We start from the raw sequence: 20964 nt of genomic DNA, 5'->3' as shown, positions 1-20964 counted from the left end.
AAGCCAGCAATTGAGAGCCTCTTTCTAGACCAGCGATGGCGGTCCAGAGAAGGTCAGATGGAGGACTAGGTTGTCCCTCCGTAAGAAAATGTACAGTCCAACCACGTGAGCGAAGGGTTTCCAGCTCTTCAACCTGCCATTTCGCACTTAATGGTCCGTGTACAACGGTGCATTTCTCAAACGAAAGATTGTTGAATGGATAGTACTGTAGGTGGTCGGACGGTCATAAAGCAAATTTCGTGCGTAGCGAAAAGTTCAATGTTGAAGCCTGTGACTGTTCTGTTCTGATCCTGACCCTTCTTTTATCCTTTTCCCGATGAACGATCGACCCCGATGAATCGGAAGACTATGTATAATAGTTAAGTCTCACAGCAATCTTAGGTTGGAGCTCTTGTATCTCTTCTGCATAACCAGAATCCGCGAGTACCTCACGCCAGATTGGGAAACTTCCATCCGTCCACAGGTAAACAGTTGCCCGTTTTTGCAGGACTGGGTCCACCGCAACAACCATAGTTACTGCAGTCATCAGATATTCTACCAAGTGCAGGTGGATACCGTCAAAGAGATATCCGAGACCGTTGTTCCTGGGGGCCGGATCACCAGCCTCGGGACCTTGTCAGCAGACATAGCTTGCTTCATGACCCTTGAAAGAAGCGTGTTGCAATGCTCAGGATATCTGCAGGCTGTAGTGAATTTAGACGTCGCAAAATGTAATGGCAATTCCGAGAGCTTGGATGATTATCAGGGGTCTGTCTCATGGTTACTACTGAAGTTCTTCATTCAGCTAGTGCGTACCTAAGACGGCTGGGTGGCGTTTCGAAGCCTAGCCCTTAACGCATGTCCGATTGCATCTGCCTCGTTAAAAAGCTCTCCTGATACACTCGATAAAGGGGAGTCATTTTTGAGTTGAACTACTGCAGCATACTAGGGCTCATACGTAATTCCCTACACGGCGCAGCGTCAAATTGTCCTCTCAAATCACCCATTTAAGTTAGAAAAATACTACGTAATCGCTCCGAGCCCTGTCATTAATGCTAGGAAGAAGGCTCCGACTGAACCGTGAACATCGAGTGTGCGAGTAGGTCAGAAGTAGCGGAGACAGGAACAGGATCATAAGGATGACACGATAGATTTCAATAGCTGGGCCTCTTTCTGGGCGCAATACGGGCCAGGTAAGAAGGTGGGGCAAGGCCGGATTGTGCTCAGAACGTCCTAGTGAGCATTCGGTCCTCCTTTCTCCTGGATGAACTTCTGCCGATGGGGCTTGGGACGCAGCCGACTCATCCATCCCAAACGATCACATTCTTGTTTTATGTTCTCTTTCATATAACGACTGTTTCCCGTGTCTCTATTCATTCGGCCTGTTTTAGGTCCCTCTGTCTGGCAAGGAACCCACCAGGCCTCTGGTGTAGAAATCTTGTGGCTGAATCGCAGTCGAATCATCGTCTGCGGCCCTGCGGCGTTTCCCGAAGTCATCGTATGCTTCTGATGGTTTCCACAGGCTCCCTGATAGGAGGTCTGGACCTCTCGCTGTATAGCCTCTTTGATCAGAGGCGTGGTATCAGAGGTATCGCTTGTATGGTGGCAGGCCCGATGCCGAGTTTTATAGTGCATTTTAGATCGTATTTCGTGGAGAATAGTGCCGCATTACTTCAGAGCAGGGAAAGATCAGTCCTTACATATACTAGATATATGTTGCGTACTAACGAATATCTGCTCCCCGGGGAACCTGATAACCGCATTTTGTTGCGGTAGGTCGCGGCCTACTCTGCTTTGTTGGATCTCTCCGTATATTTCTTGTGTACCCATAAATCATTACTGTTCATATACTGCATTGCTAAATGATGAAGTGGCTGAATGCTCCATGACAATGTCGAAGCTACCAGGCCCTCAAAAATGCAGCTATTTATCGCCGCGCGGTGCTCAGATACCAGTATTCCGACTACTTGGGGTTTGGATATTGACAGTCAGTGATAATAACGCAGAGAATGCGTGCCAACTATAGCAAGAAGAGACATAGCACTGACCCATATTGAGTTTACCAAGTGAAGTTTTCACGCCACGGCATTGCTTTCTTTACTCACGTTTGTACCAGGCTTTCACCGTGGGCTCACGATCCGCGTATTCCGTAATAAGCTCCACTTCACCTAAGCATCTAGCTTAGAATGGCCGTTGAACCTGTTCTAGCCTCCTAGGAACTTGATGCCCTCCTTAGGAAACTCAGTAGACTAGCTTTCCTCCATCTCCATAAGTAGGATTCGCTATCCCCTGATCACTGTCCTCCTAGACCTGACATTCTAGGCCGGGTATCCTATTTCACTCATACCTATCTATTTCTAGGATGAGTTCAGAGCCCTGTCAACTTTGCGGCCTGCTTGGCCACGTCTTAGGTGATCCTATTCACCGGACTAAGTGCGTGTGGGATGCGGGGGATGGATGCCCGAATGAGGTTCCTAAAGAGTCGCGCGGGCACGGCGCGATTTGCTTCAACATGGCACAGAACTCTCCAAACAGCCAATTATACAGGCACGTCTCCAACGCAGCCCAGCATTTGCTGTGTGAGGCCTGTAGGTCCAATCGTGGTCGAGTTTCAGAATCTGCGAGCCGGTGGATGGGTCAATTACGGAATTACCAAGAGCAGCTCGACCTAGCCGTACCATCTGTGCAGGAGAATATCTGTAACACCTAGTACAGGTTTCTTCGTCGCGCTATTCCATCACAGAAAATCGTGAGAATCACCAATTCCCGCCTGAGATCAACTCAAGCGGGATTGTGAGGCAAACAGAACGTTGGCTGAGCGAAGAGACAAGGCGATCTCAGTATTTACCGGGAAATGACGCCTTTGATTCGATTTTGCCTCTCTATCTTCATATAAGAAGATTATGTACAGCATATCACGTATGTCCACACACCTTCTCACGCTGACCACCTATAACTAATCCGCAGTCATACTAGTGGAGCCTTGATTTTCCCTAAGGTCTAGGCCTGATCACGAACGAGCTAGGATTCGGGTGTATTGTATCGAGCGAGGGCGGAAGCAGAGATTGTATTTGGCATCGTTGCTCTTTCTGCCGCCAGCGGGCACGGCTCTGGGGAGGGAGCGGCCGAGCGACGCCTGCGATCACGCTCATCAGCAGTGATGGCATTTTCCAGAACAGACGAAGCTAGTTGATCATCAAACTGAGCAATCAAAGCCGCACAACTGCATTGCATTGACTGAATAAGCGTGTCTAAGCAAAGAATGAGCACCGACATTGCACATCTTATCGATATAGTGTCATGCATCTCGAGGAGTTGTTTAGCTCTAGAAGTTTATAGCGACACCAATAGATCTTATTTGAACTCAGGCAAAGTTCTGCATATTAAATTGTCCAGAGAAAAGAGTAGGCCAAGCTAATACAGTAAACAAGCGGCACGGTTATTTTTTACACCATGTTTGGTGGACTATAACGGGTGGCCAAGTCACTGGTGTTAACTTTGTTCGGTATCCTCGTCCTCCCCTAGCTCTTTCAATATAGCACTCAGCATGATCTGGATAGATTGTGGCTCCCCCTCTTTATCTCGCACCCCACGCTCCCGAAGAAGGTAGTCCACGACAGCCCCGGTTCGTTGATTGAGGTCGTAGAAAATTTCTAGCAGGCGAGCAACGTGATCAAAATCCTCCCTAGACTGTCTTAGGCTCTCTTGCAGAGTCTTGACCTCTTGCTCAAGCTTCGCATATGCCTGCTCGGCTCGGAGCGCTCGAGAGTCAAGCCTTGTCACAGTGCGGAGGATTCCCTGTTATTGTTATAAAGGGCCTATGTAAATTGAGGAGGGCGATTCATCCTACCGGTTCATCCATTCTCATGTTCGGGGCGATCACTGGAGATATAAGCTAGGAAGGGAGCACAGAAGATACTGGTATCGCTACAGTTCAATTGTTAAGGATTCTTAGGTGTTTTAAATATTGTAAAGATATCTATACGGTTGAGTATCAAGACGTGATTCCGATCGAGCCTACGAACATTTCTTCGGAACGCTTGATACAAGGTAGACGTTCTCTGCCTGTACAAAACCGCGCGGTCCCTATCCCCGTGAAGAACGGAGTATCGGTGAACCTATACACCTACCGGTATACGTGGCTCGAATTATATCAAATGTAAGGTAAAATATGATAGTGAATAGATCCTTGTTAAACGGTGAGATAGAACGCGCTACTATTCTCCTTAAACTCATACATCACCTCCTAGCTCACGTAGACAGTATATCTTAATGAGGACTTTGCTATTCAGAGTAGCAAAATTGTCTATATCGACTAGGATGTTTGTATAATCTAAGACGGACGGGGAGAATATCAGAATAGAGAGAAGGTATTGCGGCGAAAAGGGTGGTGAAAAAGTGTGGTGAAAAAGTGTGGTGAAAAAGAGTGGTGAAAAAGAGTGGTGAAAAAGAGTGGTGAAAAAGAGTGGTGAAAAAGAGTGGTGAAAAAGAGTGGTGAAATAAGTAAGAAAATAGTAGTAACTTATATAGCAAAAGCCTAGAGAGAAAAACAAAACAGGGCCTTAACGTATATGGCATAAGTATACAACCGCAGGAAATTGATATAGCATAGAGCACATATATCGTATTCAGGTTGCTACCTTAGGTTACTCTGGCGGAAGAGAATTACCCCTTAAACTTCGCCTATTCATGTACCAACTACAGCTTATTAAAGCCTGATGAATTGTTTGAAGATGCTAGCTTCTTCCCAAACTATGGCTAAGACCTACGCTGGTCCTAGAATGGCGTTTTATCCAAACTATAGCCGCTTTCTAAATACATCACTGTTACTCTATTCGAGTAGTGCATTCATTTACTTTGCTCTTGTTAAAATGCTAATTAGAAAGGTAGATGATCACTGAACTAGAAACGTACTCTAAGCAACATCTTAGCATGTTGCATGTACATTTACCCATTCGTTCTGTATGAAGCTAATAAATAAATACTATCTTGCGGTAGAACTTAACATATAGATAGTTTGACAGAAAGCGACTCCGCGAACACTCTACAAGTGAATAGTGCTAAGAGATATTTCTTAAGACTAGTGAAGAAACTGGTGAAGAGACTGGTATGCTGGCGGGTATGGATGATAGGCTAGGTGAAGTTACCGTTCTAGAGAAGTACCGCCCTTGTCTCTCACTCCTGACTATACTCTCCAGTAATCTCTTTGATGATCAGAGTAAATGTCATCCAACCATCTCCCTGGCGACACAAACACAATTTAGAAAAGTAGCATATGTCACGAGTCAGGAAGTGCTTTACTATGATACGGGACGTCGTTGCATTCCATTGGCGATGTTCTTCAGCTACCTATTGCAGCTTCACTAGTACCATTACTCTAGTCTTCTTTTTCGAGAGACGAAAAGGCCCTTATCTAGTTATAAAAGTCTTCAGGAACCCGTAGCACAGTCCACCCGTACCTTAATTGACGTATCATCATCTCAGATACTGCTACATTGCAAAGTTTGGCAGGTCTTGGTTTCCCGTGCTCAGCGGAAGCTCCGGTACTAGTCCTCAGCACCACGTAGAGGTGCCCACCGTCGGAGAGGTGTCTCGGTTTTACGAGGTTGACACCCTCTTCATTCTCGGTTTAACGAGGTTGATGACCCTCGGCGCAATGACTTACGAGGTAGCCGCCCTCGGGTGATACGCCATTGATAACGAGGTGTCGCTCCCCCGGCGCAATGATTTACGAGGTAGCCGCCCTCGGCGCTATGATTAAAGAGGTAGCCGCCCTCAGGTGATGCGCCATTGATAACGAGGTGTCGCTCCCCCGGCGCAATGATTTACGAGGTAGCCGCCCTCGGCGCTATGATTAAAGAGGTAGCCGCCCTCAGGTGATGCGCCATTGATAACGAGGTGTCGCTCCCCCGGCGCAATGATTTACGAGGTAGCCGCCCTCGGCGCTATGATTAAAGAGGTAGCCGCCCTCAGGTGATGCGCCATTGATAACGAGGTGTCGCTCCCCCGGCGCAATGATTTACGAGGTAGCCGCCCTCGGCGCTATGATTAATGAGGTAGCCGCCCTCGGGATGGCTTGATACAACACGGGCATCACGTCGTGAGGGAGATGTGCAGTTGGTCCGCTAACACAATAGTGTGTGGACAGGGAGCGCAATCCTGGTTCTCAAAAGGTTGGAGCCTTTGGCCCCTTTTATATTCCGTCACTACAGTAGGCGTAGAGCCCAAGTACGCTGACGTCAGGCCCCAGCCCTCAAGTGGCTGGGGTAACTCCAAAGGACCACCAAGGTGGGACCGTTGAAAAAGCATCCTCAACTAGGAATTTAGCTCCCAGACGTCCTCAATCTCGCCACCCGTGCGACACCACGGCAATAGTCCATCTTATGAGGGTGGTGAAGAATGATGAAAGGGGCGCCGTCGCTACACAGCTATCGGCGCTGGTTCGAGTCTACGGAACTTGAGCCTTCCTGAGTGATCTCAATGTAGAGGCAATTGCGATGCTCCCCTAGAAGGATAGTATTGTTGAAACCGGAATAAAATATTCCTCCTCAGCTAGCTTCTACTTAATTTACCAGCCGTCTGTGGAGCGAGCTGGCTAGACTGGGCAGCCAACAGGCCACGAAGCGCCATGGCCGTGGACATCATTTGTACATGAGCTTGACGTAAAGAGCTTATCATTCTTTCGTCTCTCACTTGAGAATCTGCACCGGCCTTTTCATGCTGCCGCTGTGTTTCGTCGAATTGTGCTCGCAAAAGAGCTAGCTCAAGCGACAGCTGTCGGTTCTTCACTTACAGTTCTCGGCACTTAGTGCGAAGCCTGTCTTCAATGGCTTGGATGCTGGAAGCGCGACGTTTATCCTTTGATGTTTGTGTCTCCCTCATGGTTCGGCGCCTGGGAGGCTTTGGTCTTCTGCGAGACTCAAAGGCATCCGACCAGAATTCGGTACACTCTCCTCGTCCGACTGAGCGTGACTTGACCCTTGCGACCTGGATGTCTGGTGTGAACAGAGTTAGTAGTGGTAGGCGATGGAATTAATGGGACTACAGGAGTTCCAACGTACTTGGGAGGAGCACTCGCACGACGCGTGAGAAAAGAATGATGGCCGGTGGTTTCGGCGGCGGGAAGAAAAACAAGCGATGCCTCGGACCTGTCCGCGTCGCAGCGTGGTTGGGCAACGCCTCGGCCGCTAATGGACTGTGCTTGTGCGAGGTGTCTCCTCGCGCCATCGCTATCTGTTGACTAGAGACATAGGGGAGGTGAAATTTCCGGAAAACTCAGGAAGCCGAGTAATCAGCGGAGAGAGACCACTAGCCACCATAAGGTAGCTGGCAGGTCTGGGAGATGATCAACCAGCCCCGAACCACATCAGCTCTGGTGGGTCATCGCAAAAGTACGGTCGTTGTAGCGTTCCGTTGAAACCGAATAAATTCTATCACCAGCGAATCGGAGGGTGAGTATACCGAAAATCATTTTAATCGGCCAACTACCGAGCGTATTTTCCTTTTTCACCGGTCTCCATGCTCGGAGAGGTGCCATCGATACGACCTCAGTTATCTCCACCGCAACATCCCCTGCGAGATTTACCAGCCAAGGTACAAGTTCGGAGCTAGCAGGGGGCGATCTCAGCGCCGTCTGGCGGCAGTGGAGACCAGGCAACGAGCTACTCCAAGTGGGTACAGTAATAACGGTGATGATGGCAAAGAGGATCCGACGAAAAGCAAATTGCGTAGTGGGCAAAACACGGACCTCACCACCGGCCCTCCCCGTGGGCGGTGGGCCTTAAGCTTTACCCCAAGTTGTGGGGCGGTGAAAGCTCCCTTAGCCTCACAAATATTAGGGCCGTCCTACAGAATACGAATTATCAACGGTGTTTCCGAGGGCTGGAATAATGTTCAAAAGGGCCATTTATATCAAATTATATCCTGCCATTGCTCTGATCCGTGATCTCTTTCACTCCTAGTTTCCTCGTTGAAAGGAAAAAGTCCGTCCCTGGCTGGTCGATATAGGATGGCGAAACCCTCGTCGCGCAAGCCGACGATCCCGGCCCCTCCAGTGCCCGCGAAAAGCTCCGCTTCTAGCAACGTCTCCATCCGAGCTACACGTTCTACCGCCCGCCACGGCAGGATCCAAAGATCAGGTCCCGTCTGGTGTCGCAAAGCTTCAAAGATTGGCGGTAGGTAACTGCTCATGGTCACATTTTACGGGATGGAGCCGTGTCTGACTTGCGATTGCTAGGGTACTTCAAAAGCAAAAGGACCAGCGGCCGACAAGGTCTACAAGATGTGCATAGGGCTTCTCACCGAGGCTGATGAGGCGTCGGAGAAGCAACGAACTGACATGGACCAAGAACGACAGGAACTATTGCGCAAATTAGAGCAATTGCGCAATGATATGAGCCACATGACGGGCCAAATCAACCAGCTCAGGGCGCAGGGGAAACAGGCTCTGGATGAGAAAAGCGAACTGGAGAAGCGGCTGCTCCAGATGAAGCAGGCTCTTGATGCAGCCAGCACCACCAATCAGCACCAGGTCGCGTGGAATGAGGTTTTTCCGGTGCTACAACAGGCACAAAACAGTCTACTCTTGACGGCTGGCGAGGTCGGCAGATCGCTTGACGCTCTCCAGAATAAGCAGAATGGTATGCATCTGCCGGATTCGATGCTATATGAGGATGTCTGGACCAACTCGACCGCTCCACCAGCGAGGTTGGGTTCGAACTCCCTTCCGTCCCTTCCCTCCCATCCTATGCCGCCAGCCAACCCATCCATGAACACTTCCCAGGCAGCGTCTCAGTTTGACCACTGCGGCTTGCTATCATGAGAATTTTCCAAATCTGCTACTTAAGGAGTCATGTAACATAACGTCTGCAACGGATCTCGGGTTCCATTATAATCGAGAAATATTCTGAAAGAATGAAAGAATCAGTTCCTAGTTTTGCCTAAGACTCGGCTGCTTGATTCAAAAGATATCTCTTGCCCTCCCAATGTTCCCATAGCAAGCCTCCGTGCTATCCTAGCTCACCAAACCTCTCATTGGCGCAGTCCCTAGTCCTGTACTCCGTAAATGAGCGGGAAAAATCCAAACGCTAGAATCAACCACCGACATGTTCACTGTGGAACGTAAATCAGCACACAGCCAATCAGGATTGGAGCTGGGAATCCACAGGCAGGCGGACTGCATCTACTCGGTGACCAGCACACTCTAGCTAGCTGTTCGCATGCCCTGCGAGGGCTCTTGCTGGCAGTCTTGGAAGTCTAAAGCTGAAGGCTCGCCCGCCTGGAACTAAACAGATAAGCCTGCCGGTCGAGGGTGAGCGACCTTGGATAATAACGGCTCGAATAGCTAAGCTTTCGTGTCCGGGTGCGTCGTCGATCCCCACGTTCGGGGCTCGGTGATCATGGAGGCCTATGCTTGGAGTTACAGTATCGGAAGAGCGGAAGTCTAGCCGCGATCGATTCGCATCGTTGAAGGTGCCAAGACCGAATGTGGGGCCAGCGGCGGCAGAGCGTGTAAATTGCGATCTTGACGATCCTCTAGCTTGAGACTGGACTGCACCCCTCGCGAGAATAACTGGCGCAAACATCCCCCGAGCGGGCCAACACGAGGGTAAACTCAAATTCCGGACCAGACAGAAGCACCATTGGACTACTGCCTTCAGAGAAAGTGGGATGGCTGTCGTCGGATTTCTTCGTGCCGGAGAACTAGTACCGCCGGGACCCCCCCAACCCAAACACGCAACAATCGATCATACTTGGTATTCTCGAGGGTCAAATGCCTGGAATTGTGGGTCGTGTGCTCGTTACCAGGGATGTGTTTGTCCAGGTCCTACAAGCGGGCTCAGGGGTAATGGTCTTGATCGCATATCCTGACCCACACCGAGCGGAGCCTCCCCGTCTGTAATAGCCCCGGAGGTTCCCTAGACACCTGTTCAGGCACTCGTCTACCGCACCGGGCAGCCAACCGCACCAACTCGTAACGGAGATATACACGCTCATATCGTTATACCCTTACTCGGGTAAACGACGTTTTTTACCTAGTTGTTCTAGATTTGCAACGACTAACGTGGACTGCTGTACAAAGTCATAAAGCCGTCTTAACAGTCACTCAGAAATAACGCTTTGGTATATGGTCCTGGTGGTAAGGCAAGTGGTGGCAGGTAAATAGACGCTATAGGAGTGCCTCAACACTATCAACCCTTTAGGTAGTTCGCGTGGTCTACGGCTACTGACGCGATAGTTGCGAGAAATGTCGGGCAAGGCAAGGGCTAAAGCTCCGGATACGTCTATGTTGCACTGCTACATTGTGGTCTTTCAATTTGCGAAGGACCTCGACAGTGATTTATATCAGACCCATATCAACCTACTCTACATGCTCGTCCCCGTATTATCCGCATCTGCTTTGACATGGTCATAGCAGCTTCTCCTCCATCGTAGAGACCCGGGCAGTGAGTTCCGCCCCGTCAGCGCACGATTTCGCTATCAACTCCCGTAACTCGGCAAGCTGTTGCATAAAGTGGTCATTCCACCCATGTTGATGTTCCAGTGACCGTTCGGAATGCCTAAACGCTTCATCAGTGCTGCCTTTCCATCGCCAACGATTGATCACACACTCTTGACGCTTCCATATACTAGTATGTCCTTTAGCTTGCCGGGGCACATGTTTGTGTGGGGGGATGTGAGTGTCTCCTTACTCTGCCATGCCGATCAGAGCCAGTTCATCTGCCGTGGCTGATGCTAGCACGTCTTGAGATACTCCACGGACGTTTGGCTGATCTCCGTTTCCGTCGGTCATTGAGATATCTCCTGCGTCCGGCTCTGGCGAAAAGCCGGGCTGATGAGACTCGTCCTCACCAGCGGATTCCGTATCTGAGCCTTGGTCGCTCCAAATGCTGGCCCTTGAGGATTTTGGTTGAAGCGCCTCCTTGAACTGATCTGCATATCTTCCACTGCTTCGAATACGTTTCCGGAGAGCGACCATTTGGTGTTTGTTCCCAGAACGAGGCAAATAGAAAGAATGGACAGAGTGCAACAACAGGAAAACGCCGCGATTGATTGAAGCCAGGAGATTCCCTGCTTATAACAGTTGCCGACATAGGTGTGAGCACGTTAGTCCCTGAGGCGCTAAATATGCAGCTAGAGTGAGCTAAGGAAGTCCCTCTCAGGTCTCAGACGATAGTTATGCGGGCCGGAACATGGTTTCTGTATCCGCCTCGAAGGACCACCAGAAAGACTACAGCATCACAATGCCTCGCGGACTTCTTTTTACCGATAGCCTACATCCCTATAATGAGCAAGGCAGCAAGCTGATCTACCTCTAGAAGACGGCCTCTTGACATAGAGATCTGTGCAGTGCTCATATAAACTAAACGCTGAGTATCACGCTCTTCACCGAGGGTTCTGTGTCCACCGTCTCATCTCATTTACCCTGGCAAAACGTTTCCAAGCGGCGAATGATGCGGCATCAGTCGCCTGAGGCAATTTTGGAAGGCTCAACGCTATGCTAACTAACATAACCGGTACCCTGCCTATTTTACCACCGAATCTCCATCTGTAGTAATCTTCGGGTTATTGAACGCGAGCGACTGCGCCCCGACGCTCTACCGCATGGGTGCTTGCTTTTCTAAGCCCGAACTTTGGTACGGCTTGCTGATGAGAGCTTCCGGTGGACCGCTGATGCACAGTCGCCAATCCAAATTTTCGTGTGCGCAGGGATTGCGAAGGCATGACTAGCCATATTAGGCTCGATCACAAGGTGAACGCGTTAAACGCGCCCAGCCTTCGGCTATGCCCGGAACCAGTCCATGCACATGATCCTCTTAACGTCCCGCAACCTTGAGCTTTTACCATATTATTTTGGCCCGTTAGAGCTAATTTTGTTGGCTCTATGAATACGAACTGTTCGAAAGGTAGGCGCCAGTCTCGGTTTGGCAAGAGTCTCTGCCATGAAGCCGCTTTTATTGGACAGAGAGAGGCCGTCCCCGTCAAAGACATTATCAGAACGCTGCAATCTCAACGTCTCCCAAAACGATGAGGCTACCAGGGTAACTTTATTTACGAGCAGGATCATATCCACGGCGAATACCGCTTCTTAAGCAGTGAAGCTTTTCATATCGCTCAATTTCAACAGTACTGAATTGAGGTTTATCGGCCACCAAAGCCGGAAGTGCCTGCTTATACCGCACGACTCTGATCATGAACACACGGGGGAAGCCCGAAAACATCCCCACCTCGGAAATGAAATGAGGATAATGTATCTCCCTTAGCCAATCATAACGCTAGCGCGCAAAAGAAGTACGATCGACTAGCTCGGTAGCGGCCGATCCAGTCACAGTAGTGATCGGCGATCGTGATGTCTCGCATTCTTCGTGAGACCCACCCAGTCCTCACCTCCTAATGGCCTAAAGCTTTTCGTCCAGCCAGGATCACCAGAATGGCGAAAATATCAGTCTCACTCCCCGGGTTGGCAACGCACCTATGAGTTTCGACGTGCGCCATAAAAATCAAGGAGTATCGTTAAGTACACAGTAGAACTGACGAGCGTCCGTCTCTTCTCGGACGGGAAGTAGCGCCGGCGCAATTTCCAAATCGAACGATGGCATTAAATCCTTCTGGATGCATTACATATTCTAGGCTCCGTTCTTGTGCCTATAAAGAAGAAGAGTCGAAAACGTATTCAATTCGTAAAATTCAACATTTGCATTATAAAAATTTCTCTCTTAGCTCTGTACTCCGATGACGCCGATAACCAAGCGCTTAAACTACCACGTTCATCGATCGTCCAAGCTGCATCCAGACTTAATCTAATATGGTCTAATCGCGTTGAAATCATTATGACCTTCTCGATGCACCTTTTTCTTGATTTGGGGGCGCAGAGACGGGGAAATTGATCTTTACACACAAGCATGGGCAAGGTGAAAGCAATGCGTATTTCTCAGCAAGACTGTCGTAGTGGAGCCAAGCTATGTTAGTATTTTCTGGCATGTCGTGGACCGTCTAAGACTAGCCGAGATTTCACCGACTCAGAAACTTACATCCGGTACAGTACTGAGCGTGGAGGCCGGTGATGATAAAAATGGTCTAGTGATTTCACCGATGTCGTCAGTGTCTTTGCTCTCAAATCTCGAGACCTAGTGCACCAGACGGTCTTAGCTTCAAAGGCGATCGTTGAGGCAGGCGTCGATCTACACCAGTCCCCACTGCTATACTGCCGGAGGGTTATAACACAGAAACCAAAATCCAGTATGGTCCGTTGAAACCACGGTTGCTCTTCGAGATCGGTTCCCAGGCTATATAATGTCACGTCCTCCACTTCCCCCTCACCGGCACTATTAATGCCGTCTTTTTCTGCGTGTTCTCTGGTGGTTCTGCGAGACCTTTGTACCAGCTTGTCCCTTCATGGTTATGTCACGATGAGTCGGGAAAACACAGTCAGGTGGTCACAGGCTGAAGAAAGGAACTTGCTTCCTTGGCTGTCTCGCCACCGGAAGCTGTCTTGGAAGGCAAGGTCGCGGGCATACTTCAGACAATACCGCATCTTCCGGTCAGGAGAATCTCTGCGTGGGAAACAGAACGATCTTCGACGTAAGCTCCAACGTGCCTTGTTGAAAAGAGACGCGACTATCAGGGCGACATACCGAGGGCAGCAGGCCACCTCTGGGCAGCCACCTTCGTTCTCGGTTTTGGCACAGCATACGCTAAAATATAGCCAACGACTGCTCCTTGAGTACTCTCGATTGGTCAGCAACCCTACCTCAACGACAGTCTTATGGAGGCAGCGACCATTTTCAGGTGAGATGTTGCCCAGGCACATAAACCACGTGGAGAAAGTCTGCTCATACCACTCTAGATTTCAATGAACGTCTCCAGCTTCTCCAGCAATACACACAACCCGATCGCTCCGTTTGGCTGTGGAGAACGATTCAAGACCGGCTCGAAGCGGTAAAACGGCGAAAGGAACTCCACATGTGACTCAGCAAACAGCCGGATAACGTAATCCACGGCCGAACCGGACACACGGCCGAGCCGGACACCCACCCCCATTACAATATTTTAAAATCGAATATCTCAACCAACACCTATCAATTCAACTAGATAATACGATTTTTACATGAAGTAATCCTGTGGCCAATTTGGCCACATCCACTGCAGGTAGGTGGAGCCCTCCTAGCCGGTTGAACTGGCTGATTAGGCAGATCAACCTCCTTATGCGATACTACCTCATTAGCTTCTACTAGCTGAATTGGCTGCTGAACTAGCTGTAGGCCTTCTTCGATGGTTAGGCCTCCTTCGTGTGCAATCTGCCTAGTTGATCGAGTGCGTTTTTGACGTTTCTTTTCATTCGCTGCGCGTAGATCAGCGTTCTCCTTCAATAGCAATGCAGTGTGATGCAAAGCTTCATAGTGGCCTTTAAGAATCCTATCAACCACTAATTTGTATGGGCTTGGAGGACTTTTTGACCGCTGATCTATTAGATCCTTCATCATTCTAGCCTGCTTTTCTAGCTGCTTCACTGTTCGAGGCGTTTTTGGTGTGAACTGGCTAGATCTGCTGCTTGGTCGGCTTGATGGTGGCGAAGGCGTATGAAGCGATATATTAAGCTTAGAACGCACTCTTTCGGCACTAACTTGTACGATACCAGTAGCTGCGAAGCTACTTTGAACGATCTTCGGCTGAAAAGCTTCTATCCTCGCGCGAGGATAATCTGCAAGAAAATCAAGCTTATCGATATGATTATAGCCTGTTCGGGCTAAGTCGCTCACGAAGCGACCGTACGCACGCTTGAGTACTGCAAAGCACCTAACATCAAGCGGCTGTAGTAGGTGAGACGAATGCGAAGGCATGCAAAGTGGTATAATATCGTTTTCGGCACATATTCGATCGAATTGAGGTGTAAGATAGCTACCGTGGCCGTTAAGGATCAATAGCCGAAATCGCCCTCGTACACGCGAAGCAGTGCATGGAATAAAGAGCTTTTGAAGCCAGCGAAGGCCGATTTCATCGGTGGTCCAGCCATTGTTCGATACTTCGATTCGCCAATCCCTAGGGATATTCGACAATTCAAACCACCTAGCGATATAAACCTGGCCTTTGAAAATAATGCAGGGCGGCAGCGTATAGCCATCAGCGCATATTGCTTCGATCGCAGTAACCTATTCGCGATTACCAGGCTGTAGAATCGATCGCCGACCGTAGTATTCAGCGCGCGTAATCACCTTTTGCGAGGATATAAGGCCCATCGCAAAGCCTGTCTCATCAAAGTTGTAGATATCCTCTGGTTGAATCCCATTCTCCTCAATTGTATGTTGTACCATCAAAAACCACTCTTTTATACTCTTTGGATCCTCATTAAGAGCGCGCTGATAGTCATATCGCTTTGAGTAGCGAGATCGAAGCTCATTACGCCGTTTAACGAATGTTGATGCCCAATTAACGCCAACGGTTAATAGGGGATTGGTTCCACGCGCTGCAAGAAGGATGTTGGCCATCTCTCGAACAGTAGAGGGCCTAGGCGCTGCCCCACGCGAATCCATAGAGAGTATCCATTTAGTAAGCGAATCCTCTTCTAATAGTGTCAATTTATGGCCGTTTGGGCGTGTATCGACGCGCGCAATCACACCCTTAGCGCGATCGCATAGGGTAGAACTTGGTAGGTCGTATAGCTTCGCCGCTGCGCGAATAGATTTGATACGGCCATTTTTGATATCGTCAAGGGCTAAAAGGATCTTGCCCTCCTGATTGGCCGATTTTTGCGAAGATTCAGTGCGAATTGGTGGCATGGTAGGCTGTTGAATTAGGTAGAGTGGTAGAAAGACGCGATTTTGGGGTGGGTGTCCGGCTCGACCGTGTGTCCGGTTCGGCCGTGGATTACGTTAGTTAATACATTAACTACTGCAAAGGGAGATCCACTTATGTTCTATTAGCCTAAATAGTTTTCTCTATTTGTACAGTATCTGGATGTTTCAATTTTCTCACCTTCTAATGTGCACTGCACTTATGCTCATATGCTATAAGGGCATCTCGAGCCTAGACCTTGCAATTACTCGCGGCGAGCCGGCTCGCACTTCTGGCTCGAACTCTCGAACTCGCGAGTCAAGGGCTCGCGAGTCTTCCCGCTCGTACGGTATTGTAAAATCGAGCCGGTAATTTATTATTATATATAGCGAGCCAGAAAAACTCGCGGTTCGATTGGCTCGATTACTAGTGTATTACCGTCGTACGGCTCGCGAGCCGGACTTTCTGACTCGAACTCGCGAGCCGAAGACTCGCGAGTAGCGCGAGCCGAGGACTCGCGAGTAATTGCAAGGCCTACTCGAGCCCATCACGTAGTCACATTGTGATGGCCTGGCCGATAGTCAAGCTCGGACCAAGTCGTCCATTTAGACCGTATGACTCAATAGGTTCGGTTCGTGCGGCGCGCCCCGTCAATCCCGTGCTCATCTCCGTTTCTGGGCTATCCACCCTTGGCCTAGAGGTCCCATATAGGTTCCATGGTTCGTACGATACTTTCCGTTATCCGTATTCGATCAAGTATTGCCCGGCCCGGCACAGGTTGATCTCTCCCCTAACCTTGCTAAAAATGCCAAGGTGGATATATGAAACGATTGTCACGTGTTAATGCGTACGTTCATACGCGCTCCTACCGTCTGCCAACACTTTCATCCCTAAGGTGCCTTGCATAAGGCAGCTGGCATTCTATCAGGTTACCCTTCGGGCAAGTTCCAAGGATATTTTGAGTCCGCAACGTCCTACCATCAAAAATGCTGGTGAATCACAGTGAGCAAGGCTCCGGGTCGATTTCGGATGCCCTTGCAGACCGTATCTGCCTGCGGCAATTTGAGCTATCCGGCAAACGATTGTATTCGACGCTTGAGTTGCTACGCTCGTATTAGCTTGTCTTGCAAACCAATATGTTGATGGCGCACTTGTTTGATGTGCCACTTGCTAGCGATGTCTAAGCGGATAAGCTTGGCAATTTTTTTAGCACACCTCAATCGCAGGTCGTGAAGGCCGCAGAGACGGAGACAATCCCTGTAGACTGGGCCGAGATTGCCCGTACTCCTATCTATGAACCGGTTCCACAAGACGATAGGAGCTACTAGCTTTGCCTCCGCGAAGGTAAGGTATTAGTAAAGTTGTCGAAGTCTGATCACGACATAATAACCTCCACGATTCCCTGTCAAATTATCAATCCGAGGTCGTACTCAAGTGATGTTAGCGTAGAGATCGACGCTATTCGGCTTGCGATGGATCAGATAGCACGATGGAAAGACAGTTATCTAGTGTTCGTTCTCCCGCTAGCGGTTGCTTTACCTAGATATGCTGGGTTAACCATTTTGTTTAGTGCCAGAGACGGTTGAGGACGTTTTATTCACAAGACGCTAGCTATCAAGGTTCTACCGATTTGTATACTGCGCCCGTTGTGTCCTTACAGAGCGCCTAGTGTTCCCGTTCACGTAATAGGAAAAAGCGCAAGGGTGAGTTGAATCCGGAAGTATCTGTATAGGGTTTTTTGCTAATAGTGAACCTAGCAAACGGTCGAGGCGTTGTGTGGACTGATGATGAAGCTAACAATTTGGGCGACTGGTTCGAACAGAATTCGGGCTTATCGTAGAAATCTATCGAGGAGAAGTACTAATTAGATACTGGTATATAGCGGAGCTACTCTTCCTTGCAGACGAAGCTATACTTCTTAGGGCTCGGTCACCTTAGTTATAAGAAGAGAAAGCCCTCTCCTGCGGACGATGCTAGGGAGACCAGGCCTGTCTTATCAACTTCTAGCGAGAAATCAACAGTTGATCCGACTTAGTTCTCCCTGGCTATGAGGCGAATCATGGGAGCCTGGGAGGCTATGAAATCCGATGGTCTTAACGACGAGGTGGAGTCAAGCTTATCATGCTTCGAAAATACACAGGGGAACATGGTGGACGCGGAGAACTCTTTCCGTCCATCATTGGATGATGTTGGCAACGTTATCGACCTACGGTCATGTTCACAATACAGTCACAGCAGTGCAAGCTTCTCGCGGCAATCACACGGAGATGCCAACGATGAAGAATTTACAACGGGAATTTCCTCCCCGATCCAGTCTGAGCAGCCGAAGCCGTCTCAAGAACAGACCGAGACTAATTTGATGGTGGAAGATACGCGCGCACTACCGGAGAGGTCCGAAGTTCCTGAGGTGCCTGAAGAGCCTGAAGAGCCTGGAGTGCCTGAAGTGCCCGAAGTACCTGGAGTATCTGAAGAGCCTGAAGAGCATGAAATTTCTGAAGTGCCCGAAGTGCCTGATTGGAGCGCCAGGTGAGTAATTCTTTTAGTTCCCGTTCACTCTTCCATGGTTCGAGGACCTATTGACCTCCTTCGTCGGAAGAACGGATTGTCAATGTCTTATGCCAGTTACTAGCGCTGCAGTTGCTGAACATCTCGCCTATTAGAGCGTTCTGTCGAGCCTTCTCTGTCCAACGCGCCGTCACCCCCAGACTCCAATAAGCATGTGCCAATCCGAAACCTGCCGAGTTTTTCGTCCCTTATCGGAATTTCTAGTGGAGCGAAAGGTATGAATACAAAAATCCCCACTGCGCTCTAGTGTTTGGTGAATCTGACTATCGACGCGACAGGCCAGCCGTCTACTGATGCTCAGTCGGTTGAAGATGGCTTGAGCTCAGCAGGACTGCCGACATTGCTAATACTGAATTTTCTAGTGACCAACATGAAGTCAGATGGGAGCACGTTGCCTCTGCCCAGGTCTTCTCATACTGTGCATCATGCGGCAAATTATCGACCCCATAGCGGCCCAGTCGCAGATACGGTTCGTCCAAATCTTACTATGTCTACCGTGGGCGACCACGGACAGAGCTTTGGTTTCGCTCCGACCCTATCTCGGCGGTTTTTATTGCCGGGTTCTCGCGTCACTGAGCAGGGCGCATTTTGGTGTCGATAATCTAATTGTGGGAGGACTTTCAAAACCGAATGGAGTCTTAGATGCCATCAACGTCGCTATCATAGTTAAGGTTTTCAAAGATCACGGTTAGAGTTTTAAAAGCGTGAGTTGAGGTATCGTAAAGGGGCTAACTAGTGTAAAGAAGTATTGTACAAGGAGGATGCTGATAGAGAACATGAAAGAGATATCGTGGTTTAAAACATAATTTATCTATATATCCAAAACGCTAGCGAGCCTGACAGGGCGACTTCCAATCTCTAGTGACCAGTCATAATGCGTTGCGGCAACTGACGGGTTTTCGGCGCTCGTCGTGATATTCACCCTCTTAGTGGCCTGTAACAAATGGAGAGCCTTCGGGAGGACATGGGCTGTACGTGTTAAGTCGCCCTTAATTGAGCAATTTTGAGATCGCATCGTCTCTATTTCGCTTTCGAGGTCACTTATCCGACCTTTAAGGTCTTCTCTCTCCCTGTTAGACTCTTCAAGCGTCGTCCGCAGGCTGTCTAGCTTATCGTGGAGCCCACTATTAGCAGACTCGAGATCGCGTATTCTCGAACTTAAGGGGCTATTCACTCCCTCGTGCGGACTAGGGGGCTAGGACTCCAAGTCCGTTAGTAGTAGAATAGCCGCAGTAAAAATACTCAACGTATATCTGTCCTCGGGTGATTTGGCTTAGTTCTGGTTTAAAACCCGTCGGCAGGCGTAGTTGCTTCTAGTAACTAGCCGAGTTCTTTGCAGATTATTTGTAAGTTTTTCACGCTGCTGCTGCTAAGAGGTGATTTCAACAAGAAGGCCATTGGTTCCGCGACAGACTATGCATATCCATCCTCCAGAGACGGTTGGAGTCGAACCAGGGCAGGGTCGACCACAACGCCAAGGTAATCATTTACGGTCAAGGGGTCAGTGTGGGGTCCAGTGGAGGCGCCACAAACTTACGGACATAGGCAGCGATAGCATCTCGACACTGTCTCCTCCATGTAGAGCGCTTCTCGTTACTGCTATTTGCTATCTGCGAGACTGCGACTAGGATAATTGACGCTTAGTAGTTGTAGCGATGCTCGATTAGGAATCTGTCCTCGGCTATTCGGTTGATATACAGTAGAGACGAGCTTCCGATCCGCCTAGGGCGAAGTTCAGGAGCAGCAAGAAAGCAACCACGTTAGTCATTCGGATTAGAGTGAATTTCCGATACGCTAGTACTGTCCGCTCTGGCAGGCGCCCGAATTCGTGACGGTTGTGCTTCTACCTCTGTTCACCACCCCTCTCTATTCACCATCCCTCTCTATTCACCATCCCTCTCTATTCACCATCCCTCTCTATTCACCATCCCTCTCTATTCACCATCCCTCTCTATTCACCATCCCTCTCTATTCACCATCCCTCTCTATTCACCATCCCTCTCTATTCACCATCCCTCTCTATTCACCATCCCTCTCTATTCACCATCCCTCTCTATTCACCATCCCTCTCTATTCACCATCCCTCTCTATTCACCATCCCTCTCTATTCACCATCCCTCTCTATTCACCATCCCTCTCTATTCACCATCCCTCTCTATTCACCATCCCTCTCTATTCACCATCCCTCTCTATTCACCATCCCTCTCTATTCACCATCCCTCTCTATTCACCATCCCTCTCTATTCATCAACTCTCCAGTCAGCTATTTCGCCGCCATCTTGTTCTACGAGGATCCTAAGTTGTAGTTCTAGCAAATTCCTGAGTAAGTCGGTGCTTGCTTCAACGGTTCCAGCTTCCTCCCCTTGGGCTACCGGCCCACTTGGCCCCACCCATAGTCACCTTCACCGTTGAGTAATTTTCTACCTCTGAGCTTTGAACTACAAATTTTTCAAGTCAGATAATGTGATAAGCCGGTAGTAAGGCATTATGGTGAGTGTAGGGGCTAGTCGTGTGCGGCTAAATATTGGTATCTGTGAAGGGCTCAAGCCGAACTTGATTCAATTGGGCGTGGCCGACAATCTGCCTATCGAAAGCTTAAGGAAAAGTAAAAACACATGGGGTCTCGAGGGCCAAGTATAGAAGCCTTCA

The 20964-nt window shown here is 49.3% G+C and overlaps 8 protein-coding genes across 8 annotated transcripts; 4 read left to right on the top strand and 4 right to left on the bottom strand.

Annotated features, from left to right (window-relative positions):
* Positions 1 to 1212: 1212 nt before the first annotated feature.
* Positions 1213 to 1614, bottom strand: POX_f07375 (uncharacterized protein; the record flags this gene model as incomplete). Its single annotated transcript, XM_050116180.1, has 1 exon — positions 1213 to 1614. The coding sequence occupies one exon, from the start codon at positions 1612 to 1614 to the stop codon at positions 1213 to 1215; it is 402 nt and encodes a 133-aa protein (XP_049966319.1).
* Positions 1615 to 3471: 1857 nt separating this feature from the next.
* POX_f07374 (uncharacterized protein) lies at positions 3472 to 3841 on the bottom strand (the record flags this gene model as incomplete). The annotated part of the gene is made up of 2 exons (XM_050116179.1): positions 3472 to 3777; positions 3830 to 3841. The coding sequence occupies 2 exons, from the start codon at positions 3839 to 3841 to the stop codon at positions 3472 to 3474; spliced, it is 318 nt and encodes a 105-aa protein (XP_049966318.1).
* A 4146-nt stretch (positions 3842 to 7987) lies between these two features.
* Positions 7988 to 8800, top strand: POX_f07373 (uncharacterized protein; the record flags this gene model as incomplete). The annotated part of the gene is made up of 2 exons (XM_050116178.1): positions 7988 to 8153; positions 8229 to 8800. 2 exons carry the CDS (start codon positions 7988 to 7990, stop codon positions 8798 to 8800), a joined length of 738 nt encoding a protein of 245 aa, XP_049966317.1.
* A 1587-nt stretch (positions 8801 to 10387) lies between these two features.
* Positions 10388 to 10957, bottom strand: POX_f07372 (uncharacterized protein; the record flags this gene model as incomplete). Its single annotated transcript, XM_050116177.1, has 2 exons — positions 10388 to 10607; positions 10671 to 10957. The coding sequence occupies 2 exons, from the start codon at positions 10955 to 10957 to the stop codon at positions 10388 to 10390; spliced, it is 507 nt and encodes a 168-aa protein (XP_049966316.1).
* Positions 10958 to 15128: 4171 nt separating this feature from the next.
* Positions 15129 to 15755, bottom strand: POX_f07371 (uncharacterized protein; the record flags this gene model as incomplete). The annotated part of the gene is made up of 1 exon (XM_050116176.1): positions 15129 to 15755. The coding sequence occupies one exon, from the start codon at positions 15753 to 15755 to the stop codon at positions 15129 to 15131; it is 627 nt and encodes a 208-aa protein (XP_049966315.1).
* A 981-nt stretch (positions 15756 to 16736) lies between these two features.
* POX_f07370 (uncharacterized protein) lies at positions 16737 to 16868 on the top strand (the record flags this gene model as incomplete). Its single annotated transcript, XM_050116175.1, has 1 exon — positions 16737 to 16868. One exon carries the CDS (start codon positions 16737 to 16739, stop codon positions 16866 to 16868), a length of 132 nt encoding a protein of 43 aa, XP_049966314.1.
* Positions 16869 to 17797: 929 nt separating this feature from the next.
* On the top strand, positions 17798 to 18765 carry POX_f07369 (uncharacterized protein; the record flags this gene model as incomplete). Its single annotated transcript, XM_050116174.1, has 2 exons — positions 17798 to 18276; positions 18678 to 18765. 2 exons carry the CDS (start codon positions 17798 to 17800, stop codon positions 18763 to 18765), a joined length of 567 nt encoding a protein of 188 aa, XP_049966313.1.
* A 2037-nt stretch (positions 18766 to 20802) lies between these two features.
* Positions 20803 to 20955, top strand: POX_f07368 (uncharacterized protein; the record flags this gene model as incomplete). Its single annotated transcript, XM_050116173.1, has 1 exon — positions 20803 to 20955. One exon carries the CDS (start codon positions 20803 to 20805, stop codon positions 20953 to 20955), a length of 153 nt encoding a protein of 50 aa, XP_049966312.1.
* Positions 20956 to 20964: the final 9 nt, after the last annotated feature.

The sequence above is a fragment of the Penicillium oxalicum genome, chromosome VI, assembly GCF_001723175.1.
Source record: "Penicillium oxalicum strain HP7-1 chromosome VI, whole genome shotgun sequence".
Taxonomy (NCBI): domain Eukaryota; kingdom Fungi; phylum Ascomycota; class Eurotiomycetes; order Eurotiales; family Aspergillaceae; genus Penicillium; species Penicillium oxalicum.
This window is presented reverse-complemented; position numbering and strand designations above follow the sequence as displayed.